Consider the following 19,766-nt stretch of genomic DNA (forward strand, 5'->3'; position numbering starts at 1 on the left):
TGTAGTGTTTTTTTCCTAAGGCCCACTTGACTTCACACTCCAGGATGTCTGGCTCTAGGTGAGTGACCACACTATCATCTGGGTCATTAAGACCTTTTTTTTTTTTTTTGTACAATTCTTGTGTGTATTCTTTCCACCTCTTCTTAATCTCTTCTGCTTCTGTTAGGTCCTTGCCATTTCTGTCCTTGATTGTGTGTATCTTTGTATGAAACATTCGCTTGGTATCTCTGATTTTCTTGAGGTGATCTCTAGTCTTTCCCAGTCTATTATTTTCCTCTGTTTCCTTGCACTGTTCACTTAAGAAGGCATTACCTCTCCGTGCTATTCTCTGGAACTCTGCATTCAGTTGGGTATGTGTTTCCCTTTCTTGTTGGCCTTTCACTTCTCTTTTCTCAGCTATTTGTAATAAAGGAAGATAATCAGACACAGTTATGTACCACATGGTAACTTGATTCGACAATAAAGGAATAAAGACTGATAGATGATGAATGTGAGGGAGAATACAAAATTGAAATGGGCAGCGTCATCTGGCCCCCACCTTCCAGTGCTGCTTCCCTCTTCATCCCACCTTGTTCCCCACCTCATTGGCCATGGCCATTCTTGGCATTCCTTATGAGTGATGGTATCTCATCATGGTAGACCACAGAAATAATAAACTTCAAGACTATCACATGCAAAAAAGTGCTGGAACACAAGACAGTCAATAGCTGTCTTAAACCATTAAGGAAACAATTGAAAGACCTTACCAATCAGTATGCTTCCCTCATAGCTTACTTGGGAAAGAATCTGCTTACAATGCAGGAGACCGGGTTCGATCCCTGGGTCTGGAAGATCCCCTAGAGAAGGAAATGGCAACCCACTCCCGTATTCTTGCCTGGAGAATCCCATGGACAGAGGGACCTGGCGGGCTACAGTCCATGGGGTCGCAAGAGTCAGACACGACTTAGTGACTAAACCACCACCACCACCACCAATCAGTAATGAGAAGTCTGAAAATGATCTGAAGGACTTAGAGTCACCCAAACGTAGAAAGACTATGGGTAAAGTACTTAAGGAACTGATTAAAAAATTCACTGTCAAAGCTATAAATGGATCAAGATCTGTTTCGAGTTGTCCTTGTCAGCTGGAAAACAGTAAGCTGAAGCCAGGAACAAGGGCTGCTTTGGATATGAGTACACATTTGCCAAGATCCACTGTTTTATAGCATGCTTCATAAGGACACAGGTAATACTTCTGTTTTCTGAGACTGGGCTGTTATCAAAACAGATTATCAAATTGACAGAGGTGAAAGCTACCTCCAACAAACGTAGAATTATTCCAGTGTAATGGTAGTATGGCTAAAAGGCTGTTGTATGAACAGCAAGTTACAGGGAAAACTAATAGCAAGAGCTGTTAGCCAGCTGGACTACAATTTCCTAAATGTATCTAGCTCTGCTACAGACAAGTACATTGGTGAAAGTGCTCATTTGATCAGAGAACTGTTTCAGTATGCCAGAGATTATCAGCCATGCATCATTTTTATGAATAAAACAGATGTCACTGTGAGTATCAGCTTTCTGAAAGTACTTCACCTGATAGGTTCAGAGGACTTTAATGGAGTTACTCAAATGGATGGATATGATACTCTGCATAGAGTTAAAATGATCATGGCTACAAAACAAGCACAGTGAACCCTGTTTTGCTATCTCCAGGTAAATTAAATATATATATAAAGATAGATTTATAAGCAAAATTCGATATACTGAAAATCTATGAAGGTACCATGATAAAATAGGTTATTTAGAAGTACTTGTGACGCTTTCAGAGAGCTTTAAAGAGTGGTCCTGAGAAATGTTTGCATTGATGCAGGTATGTTTACAATTCATGCTGATATGAGTTTGTAGAAAGACTTCATGAAAACAATCAGAAATGGCTAATTTTAAGAAGCTGAGCTTAAACTGGACTACACGGTTTTGACAGCTACATGACACTGGTTTAATGTAAAAATCAGTTCAAGAAAATGTATGCAATAGCAATAATCTCATTAAAATTGTATAAATTAAAAAACTTGAAAATAATAAAAATATAGTTTATAGCATAGAAGTTAAAGTAATAAAAATGTATAGTTTATAACAGATATAGAAATTAAAGATATAAACACAAACAGAAGAAAAGACAGGAGGGGTAAACGGAAGTACTGTGTTGACAAGGTCTTAAACTGCATGTGAAGTGATAAAATATTTGAAGGAATCTGTAATAAATAAAGATGCATATTGTATCAAATTTTAAGAAATCGCAAAGTAACCAACAAGATAAAATAAAATTTTATAAGATTTCAACCCAACAGAATGCAAGGAGAAAAAGGAATAGAAATCACATAGCAGAAGTATAGATTTAAATCCAAACCATATGGATAATTAAATCCATACCATATTGATAATTACATTAATCAATGAACTAAACTTCCAAATAAAAGGCATATTTTGTCAAACTCAATGAAAAAGCAAGAACCAACTACACGCTGTTTACAATGAACCAATTTTAAATATAAAGATGAAAAGAGGTTAGGAATAAAAGGGTAAAAAATAATATATGATGGAAACACTAATCATAAGAAAGCTGAAGTTGCTATATTAGTATCAGGAATATTACCAGTGATAAAGGGAGACATAATAATGGAACTATTAATTCAGTAGAAGATACAAATGCACGTAGTAATTTTTAAATACATGAAGCATAAATAAATGAGCTAAAAGAACAAATAGACAAGTGTAAAATTATAGATATTTCAGTACTTTTCTCTAATTGACAGAAAAAACAGCAAGATCAGTAAAGATATAGAACTCTGAGAACAACATAATCAACCAACTTCAACTAATTGACATTTATAAACTACTCCACAAACAGCAGCATATACATATAGCAGAATATACATTCTTACCAAGTGTGCAGAAATGGGCCAATTATTAACCAACACAGATGCAAACAAAACAAAGTAGGGACCAAATAAATGAACTCCAGACAAAACATATGGATAATTTCTGCTCATGATCTTATTTGACATCAGGAACATTGAATAAGATGCTGGAATTAAAATCTTGATCCAGCTCTACCACTAACTAGCAAGTAACTTAACATGAAGGAGCCTCAAGAGGCTGCATAATATTAAGGTACCTCAACTTTCATTCATTTTTTTCCTACTTCAGGATTGCTCTAAGGAGTCCACACGGAAAATAGGAGTGTTCTATCTAACAAAATCATTGTTAATACAATTACAGATACTAACAGACAGGCACTAAGCTAAGAAGCAAATTAAGTATATCCTAGCATAAAAATTATTAAAGTGTGTAGGTAAGTATATAGCTAGGCAGATAACATACTTGGTAAATCTCATAATTTTCTAATTGACACTTTCGATATATGTATTAGGAAGCTAATAAAGCTCCATTTTTACTCTTAAACTACAAGTACAGACCTATACTTCTTCAAACTAGTTCAAGTGTATCACGGTTATTTTGGCTTACAAGGCAACTCTCAATGGACCAGTTTCATCAAACACCCAGCCAACTTACTCTATCACTCAACCATGATATAATCTATCATTCTGTATCAAAATAAGTGACTATACTTAAAAAAATTAAGTGAATGCTGTACCCTGGAACTGGTTTAAAAAAAAAAGTATTAATGCACTGTAAGTGAATATAAAATAGATATATGTGGAAAAGAGCTTTGGTTCTAAAAAATAAGAGCCAAATAGGAATTTAAAAATTTAATTGAAAAGAACATTACAGTGCATATTTGGGAAAGAAACTGGAAAAATATTTCAAATGATACTTAGCCTCTAATTAATGGCAGAATATAGGAATTTCACTTTGGATTCTTTGTATAAGCTTTGCTCTAATTTGTAGCATTAAAAGATTTTCCCATGTGGACATAAAGTGGAAAAACACACCAAAAACTTAGTGCTCTAATACCTATATTGAGTTAAGATATGCAAGCACATAAACAGAATTTCTACAGTATTCATACTGTGAATATCAACAGTGATTGTCAACCTTTAACCTACTTCAGAATGACTCAGAAGGCCTATAAAAATGCAGACCAATGAGCCCCATACCCAGAGTTCGAATTCAATAGGTCTGGGAGAGGACCTTAAAACTGCATTTCTAACACATTCCCAGGTGATGCCGACGCTGCACTCTATTCTGACCAAGCCTGAATAAGACTTCACATTGTATCAGTACCTTCAAAGCAAAGATAGGGGATCTTGGAGAGATATTACAATCTCAAGAAAGTCACTGAACTCTATGTCCTCAATAGAAACTGTGAAAAGACTTCTTACCAGTTACTATACAAAGAATTAAAACTGTACCTACTGAAAATGTGTAAGAGCTACTAGGAGTAGTTGGTTAGCTATTTTAAGTCAGTAGGACAGATGAACTGGCATACTAGAGTGCGCCTAATAGTAATGGGCACCAGTCAGTATATCATACACATGGAATGCAGAACATTCCATAATCCATTTAAATGCTACTTAAGAGAGTTTCAAAACCATAAATAAGAATAAACAGGGAATCCTTAGACGTCTGCATAGATCATGCCACCTCCAGTATTATCTTCAAATATAAAAATATATGAAAAATAGAGCACCAAAGAAAATACTAAGTTGTATTACCACAAAGTATTGTCAAGTGCTTACAAATACATTCAGATGTTGTTCACAGCAGAGAAACTACAAGGACAATCACCAAAAAAATAAGTTAAATATATTAAGCTTTTTATTAAGTTAGTGTAAGTCTCATGATGGTTAGTATATCTCAGTCACAACTGCTGATGCTTCCTTAAGTTTTCATAATCAATATATGGAAGGCATGCAATAATAAGTTCTTCTTTTGTACATCCCTTCTGACAACATTTTTCTGAGTATCCTCTGCGTTTTCTTTGGGGATGATTCCCCCAAAACAAATTGCTTAAGGTTTTGATTTTGTTTGTATTTTTCTTCTGAAATTCTATAATCTCATGAATATATGGACTGACATCTTGTGATGAGGAAAATTCCTCTTGTCTTGTCTTAAAAGGCAAATTGACCTTTTTATACTGATACTCAGGCAGTGACTGCACCTTCATATTGTTTATTGCTTCTTCCTGAGAGGCAGAAGTAGGGACTGTTGAGAGACAAGAAATAAATCCTTTATTTAAATCTCCCTTTAGCTGAAAATTTAATCAATGCTGTAACACTAAAGCCAGCTAATTCTGAAAAACAAGTAATCACATTTTAACTAGTAAAATGGTTATTCAAAAGCAATGTATATTTTTAACTAAAACAGTTGTAATGTTTTCCTATAAAAAGGTGTAAAACCTTTGCACACTTTTACTCAGAAAACATTTTTTGGAGATATAATTCATATGACATAAAATTAAGCATTTTAAAGTATACAATTAGTATATTCACAAGGTTGCACAAACATCACCACTACCTAATTCCAGAACATTTCTATCATCCTCAAAAGAAACCTCCCCCCATTAGGAGTCACTCCCATTTTCCTCTTCGTTCAGCCCCTGGTACCTACTAATCTACTTTATATTTCTATAGATCTGCCTAAAACATAACCATATACAGTCATTTGTGTCTGTTTTTTTTTCACTGAGCATATTTTCGAGGTTCAATCATGTTGCACCATGTCTACCAGTGCTTTATTCTTTTTATGGCTGAATAATTTTCTATTGTATGGATATATCACATTTTATTTACCTGTTAATCAGTTGATAAACATGTGGGTTCTTTCTACTTTTTGACTATTAAGAATAACATTGCTCTGAACATCCACATACATGTTTTTGTGTGAACACATTTTCAGTACTCTTGGGTATATACCTAGGAGTAGAACTGCTGGATCGAATGATAAATTTGTTTACCTTTTTTAGGAACTGCCAGTCTTCCACAGTGGCTACACCATTTTACAACCCCACCACTGATATACTAGGCTTCCAATTGCTATACATCTTGACCAACATTTTATATTTTCCATTTTTTGATGATAGCCATCCTAATGGATGTAAAGTGGAATCCCATTATGGTTTTGATTTGTAATGACCTTGCAACTAATGGTGGTGAGCATTTTTCATGTCCTTATTGTATATCCTCCTTGTAGAAAAGTCTATTCAAATTTTTGCCCATTTGTAATTGAATTACTTGTTTTTTATGCATATTTTATAACTAAGTGGTTAGGAGAAAGCCATTCTGGGTTTTGTTGAAATATAAAGAAATGGAGAAGTGTGATATGCTCAGTGAATTGTTAATATTATACTGCTCTTACTCAATATTACTTATAAGAAATTAAAATAACACCAGAAGGTAATTAATTGGAGGCTTGTTGGATTTCCATCATTGCCCTTGCCCATCTACAGTTCCTTTCAAGGGATATATTGCCTCTAGCCACTGCTGTTGAGTCAGCCCTTAGGCAGTCATGTTCTGAACCATGTGACTCCATCCTATATCCACAGTTGTAAGACAGGAGGTTGGCACCTGACCCCAAAGAAACCATCTACCACAGTGGCCAGCAATCCATGCCCTGTGAAAAATAAGTTTGCTCAATAAGATTTCCTCTTGTTAAAACTGGGTTTCCCTGGTGGCTCAGATGGTAAAGCGTCTGCCTGCAATGCAAGAGACCTGGGGTTCTATCCCTGGGTTGGGAGGATCCCCTGTAGAAGGAAATGGCAACCCACTCCAGTACTCTTGCCTGGAAAATCCCATGGATGGAGGTGCATGGTGGGCTACAGTCCATGTAATCGCAGAGTTGGACACGACTGAGCGACTTCACTTCACTTGTTGAAATTAGAACTAAGTAGTAATGAGAACAAGGTAAGTTAGAAACAAAACTGAAAGGATACTATGAAGCTTATCATGAAAGTTAAAATTATTAGAGGAGAAAAGATTCAGAGAAAGATGATTTTTAGGCATTGACGTGATTCCTTAGGCTTTCCAGAGCCTTTCTAGGTCCATTTATAGATCCTCTTTCTATAATAACTATCCTCAGTTTTTTTTCTTGAGGATATTTCAGAGAACTTCTGCCTCTTGAAGTTAAGAGTCCTATTAGAATACTCTATAACAACTTTGATTTAAAAAACGCTTATGATGAAATGTGGAATAGTAAACCTTTAGGATAAATATTAATCTCTTCTAAAGTGGCAAAAGAATAATGTCATCTAAGATGGATAAATATGTGATCAATAAAGTATGTCACAATGAACAGAGTACACTGAAGGGGAAAAGTGAATTAGGTTGTCTAGGCAGGGGCCTCCCTGGTATACAGGAGACCCACGTTCCATCCCTGGGTCAGGAACATCCCCTGGAGAAGGGAACAGCTACCCACTCCAGTATTCTTGCTTGGAGAATTCCATAGACAGAGGAGCCTGGTGGGCTACACTCCATGGGGTCACAAAGAGTCAGACACAACTGAGTGACTTTCAGCTCTTTTTTTTTTTTTTCACGCAGATTGAAGAAGGGCTTCCTGGATGATATGTGCCCCATCTGTCACAAAAAGGGAAGGAAAGGCAGACAAGAAAGAAGCTTTTTCATGAATGTCAAATTGAGAAAGGGACTTAAATGCAAACAAGCTGTATTCATCAGGAAATTAGAAAGGCTAAAAATGTGTTCAAATCAGTGAATTTGAAAAAGAGCAACAGAGATAATCCAAATAAGTAAGGAAAGAAATAAGTGAAATATAGGAACAAAATATAAAGGTTTAGAAAACCAAACATTGATTCTTTTAAAGGATAAATAAAACTGAACTTTAGCCAGACTAATCAAGAAAAAAAAATGAAAATGAACAAAATACAATAGGGAAAAAAGGACTACATACAGATACAATGGAGGTTCATACAACTCAACATCAAAAAACAATAACAATAAAAACAACAACCCAATCAAAAAATGCAGAAGAAATGAACATTTTTTTTCAGAGGGGAAATGCAGATGGTCAACATCACTAATCATCAAGGAAATGCAAATCAAAACCACTGTGAGATATCACCTCATGCTTATCAGAATGGAAGAAAAAATTCTGCTTGAAGAAAGAAATTTATGAGTCAGGTATATAGATAATTTTTTGAGCCATAAGACTGGATCAGATCACAGAGTAAGTATAAATAGAAAAGAGGGGAAAAGAGCAGTGACCCCCACAAGAGACAGCCAGCACTGCCTGTGTGGGTTTGAAGGTCTCCTGCAGAGGCGTGGGTCAGCCTTGGCCGGCTGCAGGGACGGGCACTGGCAGCTGCAGTCCTGGGAGGCACAGTGTGTGACGTAAGTCCTCCTGGAGGAGCTCACCATTAGCCCTACCAAAGAGCCTGTAGCCCTACCATAAAGCCACCAGGTGGGTGACCCACAAACTGGAGAACAACTATACCAAAGAAGTTCTCACACTGATGCCAAGGTTCTAGGCCCCACATCAGACTTCCCAACCTGGGGATCTGGCAAAGGGACTGAGAATCCTAGCAAATCTGACTTTTAAGGTCTGTGGGATTTTATTATAGAACTTCCACCAAACTAGGGAAACAGAGACTCTTGGAGGGCACAAAAAAAACCTTGTGTGCACCAGGACCAAGGAGAAAGGAGCAGTGACCCCACAGGAGACTGAGCCAGACTTGCCTGTGAATGTCGGGGAGTCTGGTGGAGACCTGGGTCGACAGTGGCCTGCTGCAGGGCCAGGAGCCACTGGCAGCAGTAGTCCTGGGAGGCACAGCGTGCTCACAAGTCCTACTGCAGCAGGTCGCCATTAGCCCTACTGTAGAGCCTATGGCCCTACCATAGAGACTGCAGACCCCAGGACTGGGAGCTTCAGGTGAAACTACAGGGAGGGAGCATAGCCCCACCAATCAGCAGAAAATTGGACTAAAGATTTACTGAGGATGGCCCTGCCCACCAGAGCAAGACCCAGTTTTCCCCACAGCAGGCCCTCCCATCAGAAAGCTTCCACAAGCCTCTTAGACTCATCCATGAGAGGGTAGACAGATGAAGCAAGAACTTCAGTCCCACAGCCACCAGAACGAAAACCACAATCACAGAAAACTAACCAAAATGATCAAATGGATCACAGCCTTGTCTAACTCAATGGAACTACGAGCCATGCTGTGCAGGGCCATCCAAGATGGACAGGTCAAGGTGGAGAGTTCTGACAAAATGTAGTCCACTGGAGAAGGGAATGGGAAACCAATATTCTTGCATTGAGAACCCCATGAACAGTAAGAAAAGGCAAAAAGATATGAAACTTAAGGATGAACCCCCCGGTGTCCAATATGCTACCGGAGAAGAGGGAAGAAATAACTCCAGAAAGAATGAAAAGGCTGAGCCAAAATGGAAAAAACACCCAGTTGTGGATGTGTCTGATGGTGAAAGTAAAGTCTGATACTGTAAAGAACAATATTGCATAGGAACCTGGGATGTTAGGTCCATGAATCAAGGTAAATTGGACGTGGTCAAACAGGAAATGGCAAGAGTGAACATTGACATTTTGGGAATCAGCTAAAATGGACCGAAATGGGTGAATTTAATTCAGATAACTATTACATCTACTACTGTGGGCAAGAATCCCTCAGAAGAAATGGAGCCCTCATAGTGAACAAGAGAGTCTGAACTGCAGTACTTGGGTGCAATCTCAAAACCAACAATGATCTCAGTTGGTTTCAAAGGCAAACCACTCAACATCCCAGTAATCCAAGTCTATGCCCTAACCACTATTGCTGAAGAAGCTGATGTCAACCAGTTCTATGAAAACCTACAAGACCTTCTAGAATTAACACCTAAAAAGATGTCCTTTCATCACAGGAGACTGGGATGCAAAAGTAGGAAGTCAAGAAATACCTGGAGTAACAGGCAAGTTTGGCCTTGGAGTACAAAATGAAGCAGAGCAAAGGCTAGCAGAGTTTTGCCAAGAGAATGCACTGGCCATAGCAAACATCCTCTTCCAACAACATAAAAGAGGACTCTACATATGGACATCACCATGGTCAGTACCAAAATCAGACTGATTATATTCTTTGCAGCTGAAGATGGAGAAGCACTACACAGTCAGCAAAAACAAGACCTAGAGCTGACTGTGGCTCAGATCATGAGCTGAACTTCAAAATTCAGACTTAAATTGAAGGAAGTAAGAAAAACCACTAGGCCACTCAGGTACAACCTAAATCAAATCTCTTATGATTATACAGTAGAAGCGACAAATAGATTCAAGGGATTAGATCTGATAGACAGCATGCCTGAAGAACTATGGATGGAGGTTCATAACATTGTACAGGCCAAAACCATCCCCAAGAAAAAGAAATGCAAGAAGGCAAAAGTGGCTGTCTGAGAAGGCCTTACAAATAGCTGGGAAAAGATGAGAAGTGAAAGGTAAAGGAGAAAGGGAAAGATAAAAGGGAAAGATATACCCATCTGAATGCAGAGTTTCAAAGAATAGCAGGGAGAGATAAGAAAGCCTTCTTAGTGAACAATGCAAAGAAATAGAGGAAAACAGAAGAATGGGAAAGACTAGAGATCTCTTGAAGAAAATTAGAGATACCAAGGGAACATTTCATGTAAAGATGGGAATAAAGGACAGAAATGGTAAGAACCTAACAGAAGCAGGCGAGATTAAGAAGAGATGGCAAGAAAACAAAGAACTATAAAAAAAGGTCTTAATGACTTGGATAACCATGATGGTGTGATCACTCACCTGGAGCCAGACATCCTGGAGTGTGAACTCAAGTGGGCCTTAGGAAGGATTACTACTAACAAAGTTAGTGGAGGTAATGGAATTCCAGCTGAGCTATTTCAAATCTAAAAGATGATGCTGTTAAAGTGCTGCACTCAATATGCCAGCAAATTTGAAAACTCAGCAGTGGTCACAGGACTGGAAAAGGTAAGTTTTCATTCCAATCCCAAAGAAAGGCAATGCCAAAGAATGCTCAACTACCACACAACTATACTCATTTCACATGCTAGCAAGTTAATGCTCAAAATCCTTCAAGTTAGGTTTCAGCAGTACATGAACTGAGAACTTCCAGATGTTCAAGCTGGATTTACAAAAGTGCGAGGAACCAGAGATCAAACTGCCAACATCCACTGGATCACAGAAAAAGCAAGAGAATTCCAGAATAACATCTACTTCTGCCTCATTGACTATGCTAAAGCCTTTGACTGTGTGGATCACAACAAACTGGAAAATTCTTAAAGAGATGGGAATACCAGACCACCTTACCTGTCTCCTGAAAATCCTATATGTAGGTCAAGAAACAACAGAACTGGACATGGAACAACATACTGGTCCAAAATTGAGAAAGGAGTATGTCAAGGCTGTATACTGTCACCTTTCTTATTTAACTTGTATTTGGAGTGCATCATGTGAAATGCCAGGTTGGATGAATCACAAGCTGGAATCAAGATTGCTGGGAGAAATATCAATAATCTCAGATATGCAGATCATACCACCCTAGTGACAGAAAGCAAAGAGGAACTAAAGAGTCTTTTGATGTAGGTTAAAGAGGAGAGTGAAAAAGTTGGCTAAAACAGTGTAGTAATTATACAAAACCAAACAAAAAGACCAGTTAAATAAGAATCTCAGACAAACTTAATAAACAATAGAAGTGGCTCTACAATCAGTGGGAAAAAATGACTGTTCAATAGACGGTATTCAGAAAAATACTTCCTCATGTACAGAAAAGTAAGACTTTGAGTAAATTAAGATAGTATTCCTAGCCAGAACAGAACCAAAAATGGGCCCCAGAAGAATTAAGGACCTAATGAGAAAAGTAAAACTATAAAACAGAGGAACAGAAAAGGACCTCCAAAATGTTCAAAAGGATGAACAATAAGGTGAAACTCTTATTGTCTAATGGCATAAAAATTAAGACTTTCTGTCTAATAACACCAGTAGATAGATGACAGAATAGGAGGACATATTTGCAATATCTAAAACCTATAACTATTACTGTATCTAGATTCTGAATAAGTCTTACAAATTAACTGGAAGATGACAACTTTGACAAAAAGTGGGCAAAATATAGAAATAAAATTTCTGAAAAATAGGAAGTTTTCAGAAAAAAAGGAACCCAAAAGGCTAATATGCATATGATGAGCTACTCAAATCCAGAACAAGTTAAGACAAAAATGAGATTTTATTTCATGTCTATCACACTGGAAAATGTTAAAAATTATATAATTTTAATTCTTGGCATGGATATAAGAACATAGGAATTATCTTGTACTAGTATCAGTGCAACTATAAATTGGTGTAGCCATTCCGCAAAGTGATCTGAATGTACCTCAGGCAAATTAAGCACATATATATTTTGCAATACATCAATTCTACCCCTAGGCAGCATCCCAGAGAAATGTCCACACACATCCATAATGGGGCACATACAGTGCTTCTCACTGCAGTATTATTTATGGTGGCAGAGTTGAAGACTATATAGGTTAGATGTTCATCAATGGGAGAAAGAATAAGTAAAATGTGAGGAATGCATATGAATATTATGCAGCAGCTTGAAGCAATGAACTAAATGTTCACATAGCAATAATAAGATACAGATCTCAAATACCATTTAAATGTATTTTAAAAATACAGGTACAGGAAATGCACAGTTTGCAAGAAAACATACAAACAAAAAGACGTAATAAAACAATGGAATGGCTGCCTGTGGGAGGAGGAGAATGGACATGAAGAAAGGAGACGTGGAGACTAATCATGTTCTAACATACTGTATAATTCATTTATATTTATTGTCTGTCTTCACTATTTTAAGTTTCATGAGGGTAAGAACCTTCATTGCATCCTGAGTGAAACTGTTCACTCATATCCCAGGCAACATGAAGAATACCTAGTATCAACAGACACACAAATTCTGTTGAATTAATATATAGACTGGTTGTACATAGCCAGTTGTGATAATGATATCCACAAAAAACAAATGAACAAAAAAAAACAAGAACAGATGGATTTGGCCAATTCATATCAATGTATGGCAAAAACCACTACAATATTATAAAGTAATTAGCCTCCAACTAATATAAATAAATGAAAAAAAAAAAAAAAAGAACAGATGGATGAAGACCAGGAATAAGGGACTACAGCCTATCTAACTGGAATAGGGGTATGGATTATGAACTACTGGTGATGAAACTTCAATAATTTCAGCTGGCACTAAGAGTTAGGCAGCACCATACTCAGAATTTAGAAATATGACATTAGTTTCATGCTGCCACATTCTGAAATAGGTTGTGGCAACATGGCCCATCCATTCGGGATTCATTAACAAGAAGTGCACAATCTCAAATTCAGCTTATGTATGAGCAGCTCTGAAGAAGGCATTTTTGAATATCAGCGTACCAAACTACCATTTCCTGTGTCAAGACTCAAAGAAATTATCAGAAGATTAAAATTACTGATAATTGGTTTGACCTAACATAGAAATATATTCCAGAGAAGGCAATGGCAGCCCACTCCAGTACTCTTGCCTGGAAAATCCCATAGGTGGAGGGGCCTGGTGGGCTGCAGTCCATGGGGTCGCTACGAGTTGGCCACGACTGAGTGACTTCACTTTCATGCATTGGAGGAGGAAATGGCAACCCACTCCAGTGTTCTTGCCTGGAGAATCCCAGGGACAGGGAAGCCTGGTGGGCTGCCGTCTATGGGGTTGCACAGAGTCGGACACGACTGAAGTGACTTAGCAGCAGCAGCAGAAATATATTATGCTTGTATAAGCTAAATAAAAATTAATCAACTTTTCAGCAACATTCACATGCAAAAGAAATGGCATAATTATATATTCTATGTTGGAATTCTCTTTTGGAAATACATGCCTCTCTTCAACTTCTATTAATAAATTAGTCACTGGAAATTAATAGATTACATTCTATCTTTCTTTACAGATTAAGAATTCTTTAAAATTTAATAAAAACTTATACTGATACCCTAAATCCATTTTTCTTCTTCCATATATTTTAAAAAACCATGGTTTCATTGCTACATATTTGCACTTTTATAAACTATCCTTTATATAGTTCCCATAGTAACATGTTTAATGTGTATGACAATCCTGAAATATGATCAGATATATTTCCATTTCCTACAAATATTGTTTCATTGCAGATCTCTACTCACTGAATTAATGACATTTACTCCTTTGGGGTATTGTGAATAACGCCTGAAATAAAGGAGTGATTAACCAGCTACAAGTTTTAAAGTTGATTTTAAAATATTTATTTTATTTATTTGGCTGTGCCAGGTCTTAGTTGTGGCATGTGGGGTCTAGTTCCTGACCAGGGTTCTAACCCAGGCCCCCTGCATTGGAAGCATGGAGTCTTAGCCACTGGATCACCAGGGACTTATTATTGCTTGGTCAAGAAAAAGGATTCCAAACTCATTCTCAATCACAAACTCAAGCTTGAATGTCTGAAGGTAAAATTTTGCCTATGGTATAAATAATGAGAGCACAGCATTTGATGTGAGAGGAACGCCCACCAAGCATGAAGTAGAAAGGGGGAAGTCCACCTTGCACTTGTGAGAGAAAAGAATAAAGAAGAAATAGAAAACTGAACTTGTCCCTTGTTACTCAAAAAGCATTATCCAACTAACAGGATCAGCATTACCTGGGAGCTTGTAAAAAGTAAACTCAGGCTCCACCCCAGACCTACTGAATCAGAATCTGTATACTAACGGCATTCCTGAGGTGATTCATATACACTTTAAAGTGTGAATATCAGCTAAACTGAAGTACAACTGAGAATTTGGTGAGAGATAGTTCCTTCATTATAAGAACAGGATAAAATGAATTTATATGTAGGTGGTTTTGATGATAGAAAATGATCAAGATTCAGTCTGATGCTTTCTATTGTTTCTGTCTTTACATGATACTCTACATAGAAACCCTAAAGACTCCACACAAAAACTACTAGAACTGATAAATTCAGCAAGGTAGCAGGTTATAATATTAACATACAGAAATCTGTTGCATTTCTTTACACTAACAATGAACTATCAGAAAGTTAAAAAAAAAAATCCCTTTTAAAATCACATTTAAAAAATACCTAGGAATAAACCTAACCAAGGAGGTGAAAGACCTATACCCTCAGAATTATAAAACATTAATAAAGGAAACTAAAGATGATTCAAAGCAATAAGAAGATAGTCTGTGTTCTTGGGTTTGAAGAAATCTACAGATTTAATGCAATTCCTACCAAATGACCCATGACATTTTTCACAGAACTATACAAATAGTCCTAAAATTTATATGGAATCACAAAAGACCCAGAATAGACAAAGCAATCCTAAGGAAAAAAAATAAGGCCGAAGGCATAACCCTTCCAGACATCAGACAATACTACAAAGCTATAGCTATCAAAAAAGTGTGGTATTGACACAAGAAACAGACTTATGGATGAACAGAACAGAGAGACCAGAAATAAGCTCAACACCAATGGTCAATTGAGCTTCAACAGGGGAGACAAGAATATACAGCAGAGAAAAGACAGTCTCTTCAGGAAGTGGTGTTGGGAGACTGGATCAGTTCAGTTCAGTTCAGTCGCTCAGTCGTGTCCAACTCTTTGTGACCCCATGAATTGCAGCACACCAGGCCTCCCTGTCCATCACCAACTCCTGGAGTTTACTCAAACCCATGTCCATTGAATCGGTGATGCCATCCAGCCATCTCATCCTCTGTCATCCCCTTCTCCTCCTGCCCCCAATCCCTCCTAGCATCAGGGTCTTTTCCAATGAGTCAACTCTTCACATGAGGTGGCCAAAGTACTGGAGTTTCAGCTTCAGCATCAGCCCTTCCAATGAACACCTAGGACTGATCTCCTTTAGGATGGACTGGTTGGATCTCCTTGCAGTCCAAGGGACTCTCAAGATCGCCCCATGTAAATCAATGAAGGTAGAACACTCCCTTACACTATATACAAAAATAAACTAAAAATGTGCTTAAAGACTTAAATATAAGACATAACACTATAAAACTAGTAGAGAGAATAGGAAAAACATTCTGACATAAATCATAGCAATGGTTTCTTAGGTCAGTCTCCCAAAGCAATAGAAATAAAACCAAAAACAAGCAAAGGAGATCTAATTGAACTTATAAGCTTTTGCAGAGCAAAGGAAACCATAAACAAAATGAAAAGACAACCTACAGAATGGGAGAAAATATTTTCAAATAATGCAACCAACAAGGACTTAATTTCCAAATTATACAAACAGCTCATATAGTTCAATTAAAAAAACAATCAAAAACTGGGCAGAACTAAATAAATATTTCTCCAAAGAAGATACACAGATGGCTAATGGGCATATGAAAATATGCTCAACATCACTAACAGAGAAATGGAAATCAAAACTACAGTGAGCTATCACCTCACAGAATGTCAATCATCAAAAAGTCTACAAATAATGAATGCTGGAGAGGGTGTAGAGAAAAGGGAATCTTTCTATGCTGTTGGTAGGAATGTAAACTGGTGCAACCACTATGAAGAACAGTATAGAGGGTCCTTAAAAAATTAAAAATAGAATTACCATATGTTCCAACAATCCAACTCATAGGTATATATCTGGAAAAAATAAAATCTAATTTGAAAATATACATGCACTCCAATGTTCATAGCAGCATTATTTACATGCAAGCAACTTAAGCGTCCTTTGACAGACAAATGGATAAAGATGTGGTATATATATGCAATGGAATATTACTAATTTATAAAAAAGAATGAAATGATGTCATTTGCAGCAACATGGATGGACTCAGAGTCACTTTGCTGTACATCTGAAACTAACACAACATTGTAAATCAACTTATACTTCAATAAAAAAGTTTTTATTCCCTTAGCATCAATAATCTTATAGGTTTTATTTATTCATTCATTAAAAAAGAATAAGTATATCAGAATATAGCTAATATTTTATAACTTTAAATGTAATATCATCTATAGAAGTTTTGAATTACCATGTTGTACACCAGAGACTAATATTGTAATCCAACTATAGTACAAAACAATAAAAAAGAGCAAGTGCTCATAGAGTGCTAGGCAATGTTTTAGTTTATTTTACTCATCTATATTAGGGTCTCTCTTTTGACATGATAGTCTACTCCTTCCTTTAATTTCAGAAATCTTGACTTTCACAAAATTTGCCCGCATCAGAACTGAATTATTGTAAAAGGCAGTGACTTAAACTATACTCTCTAGACAACTGTTTACAAATAAAGTGCACTTTCTTTTAAAACAGCAAACGTATTGGGACTAAAATGCATTAGCCACAAAAATGTAAAAACAGAAGAATGGATCTAAAACAAAAAATGTTCTTCCTAAAGATTGCTTAAAAGCATTTTGTATAAATTCAATATACATTAAGCATATATTCTATGCTTGGCCCTCTGCTAGGCATTTCATATAAAACATACATTCGTGTGTGTGTTTGTGCCAAGTAGCTTCAGTCATATCTGACTCTTTGCAACCCCATGGACTGTAGCCCGCTAGGCTCCTCTGTCCATGGAATTCTCCAGGCAAGAATACTGGAGTGGGTTGCCATGCCCTTCTCCAGGGGATCTTCCCCATTCAGGGACTGAAACCTGCGGCTCCTGCACGGCAGGAGATTCTTGACTGTCTGAGCCACAAGTTCCCAGGGAAGATGATACCTATATTGGGGCTTTAAAGGAAATGGAGTTCGCCAGGTGACAAGGGCATTGCAAGAAGGGAAAATTGGGAAACTCCAACAGTCTTACACAAATCTGTAGACTTTACATGTGTGCATTTCTTTCTTCGAAGTTAAAATAAATAAATAAATAAAGCTTCACAGAGTGTGTATGTATATTAGGCAAAAATTCCACTTCCTGAAAGTCAATGGATGACAGAGCGAATTCGAGAATAAGAAATGTACAAACATGCCTTTGGTTTAGATTTTTACCTGGGTTTGTCGCTCTCCTCCAGACCGGAAAAGTGGTTTGGGAGCTTTCTGACCGGTCAGGGATGAAGCTTTCAACCTTTTCTGAGGCCTGGGAAAGCAGCTGTGTGAAAGGCTTCTCCTTCTCAATGTGGCTCCAGCTAACATCGCCACAGAGTTTTACTATCTCGTGCAGTAGATGCCGGCCACACAATTTCCTGGCTCTGCTAATGTCGTTCAGCTCACGGGAGACTGGAACCAGCAGGAGCCCGAGACACACATAGAGGAACCGCGGCATCCCTGGGCCCCCAAGCCAGGTCGGCCGCGCGCTCTAACTGCCGCCCCACACGACCGCGAATGTGCACACGGAGACCTTCTGATCTTCGCGTGCGGCCCTCGCGAGAACTTCAAGGTGAGGTGCGCACCTTCTGATCTTCATCTCCAGACCTCGCGAGAACTTCGAGTCTAGACGAGGGCAGCTGTGGAGGCGTCGCCTAAGTTTCCCCAATTTCGCAGGGCTCTCAGGCCGCCCCAGGTGGCAAGCTGTTATAGTTCTGAAAATGGTTCGTTTTTCTCTCCACCCTCACTAGGAAGATTTATCGAGTGAAACATGGGGCTGTAGCTAACGGATAAAGCCTCCCTCTAGTGAAATGCGTTTCCCGCCTCTTTTGCCTGCTTGCTAATGGGACGTCGCTTCCTTCAAGAAACCTTTCCTTTTCTTCATGTTATCTCGGTAGGTTTGCTCACATTTATTTGTGCAGTTGTTTGATAACTTCTTCCCCTGGTTTGCAGGTTTCATGAAGGCAGTGGTTGTGACATTGCTTCTAATTGTACCTCAGGGCCTGAAGAATTGTTGGCTGTCAGATATATTAACACTTGTGTGCACATTTTAAAGGCAGATGCAAAGCTTCCTGAGGAAATTCCTACTACTTCTACGGGGAGAAATGGGCCTTAGTCTCAACCTTCAGAACAGAGTATTTGAGATAATCGGTTCTTTTGGCCATGGATTGTAAAGGGTTGTCCATTGCAAAATAATAGTGTCAGCATTAATAATAGCCAGTAATTTTACCAGCAAAGGTGAGTTTATTTAGGAATAGCCAGAGGAATGCAATTCAGGGAATGTGCACTATGATGGACCGTATGCAAATTCAGGGAACTAGGAAGAGGAACCTGATTTTATAGGTAAAAGGAGGAAGGTGAGAGCGGGTGTGATAACCAAAGGATCCACTGGAGAAGCTGGGAGTCCAAAGTATGGAGTCTTCTAATTGGCTGTGCTTAATCTCTGATTGGCTGAGATCTGTGGACCGGAGAGAAGTTTTCTTCTTCCTGCTGTATTTTAAATAGCGCCCTGTCCTCTTGGGCATGTAGGCAATTGTCGTTTCCTGTTGGGAGAAATTGATGATTCTTGACAGGGCATGAGCGTGCTCCCTTTAGGTCTCAGTTCAGTTCAGTTCAGTCGCTCAGTCGTGTCCGACTGCGACCCCTTGGACTGCAGCACTCCAGGCTTCCCTGTCCATTACCAACTCAAATCTATCCGGCTACAATTTTAGTCGAGAGCGTGACAGAAACTTGTAGAGGATTTGTCTTCTAAGAAAAACAATATTCTGCTACATCAAGAGGGAAGGGGCAGGGAAGTACAGCGCAATCCATATAGGTTGCCTTGTCATTTTAAATGAAATTTTATTCGACTGTGTTGGCGCTGAAGGATGTCCTACCAGCCACAAGGGGGCAGTCAGGGGCCGTCTCAGGAATAGTCCACTTCAGTATACTAAAGCCTCAGAGGCTCCAGCAATTATCAATGATACTCTTAACTCTTCCCTTTACAATGTTATTTTTTACTCCTCCTTTTTGCCTCTGTGTACTTTTGTCCGTTTTCTTTTCGCC

General features: G+C 38.1%; 1 protein-coding gene and 1 pseudogene across 1 annotated transcript; one reads left to right on the forward strand and one right to left on the reverse strand.

Annotated features, from left to right (window-relative positions):
- Positions 1 to 90: 90 nt before the first annotated feature.
- Positions 91 to 5,794, forward strand: LOC122453283 (annotated as a pseudogene).
- RLN1 (relaxin 1) lies at positions 4,801 to 18,180 on the reverse strand. The gene is made up of 2 exons (XM_043487241.1): positions 17,907 to 18,180; positions 4,801 to 5,144 (listed from the first exon to the last, which is right to left on the reverse strand). Exons 1-2 carry the CDS (start codon positions 18,178 to 18,180, stop codon positions 4,801 to 4,803), a joined length of 618 nt encoding a protein of 205 aa, XP_043343176.1.
- Between the last annotated feature and the right edge of the window lie 1,586 nt (positions 18,181 to 19,766).

The sequence above is a fragment of the Cervus canadensis genome, chromosome 14, assembly GCF_019320065.1.
Source record: "Cervus canadensis isolate Bull #8, Minnesota chromosome 14, ASM1932006v1, whole genome shotgun sequence".
Taxonomy (NCBI): domain Eukaryota; kingdom Metazoa; phylum Chordata; class Mammalia; order Artiodactyla; family Cervidae; genus Cervus; species Cervus canadensis.

Excerpts from the sequence above, each read along its gene's own strand:
- RLN1 (XM_043487241.1), bottom strand. The coding sequence starts at position 18,180 with ATGCCGCGGTTCCTCTATGTGTGTCTCGGGCTCCTGCTGGTTCCAGTC. Across the intron at positions 5,145-17,906 it reads GAGGAGAGCGACAAACCCAG|TCCCTACTTCTGCCTCTCAG; the intron begins GTAAAAATCTAA and ends GTCTCTCAACAG.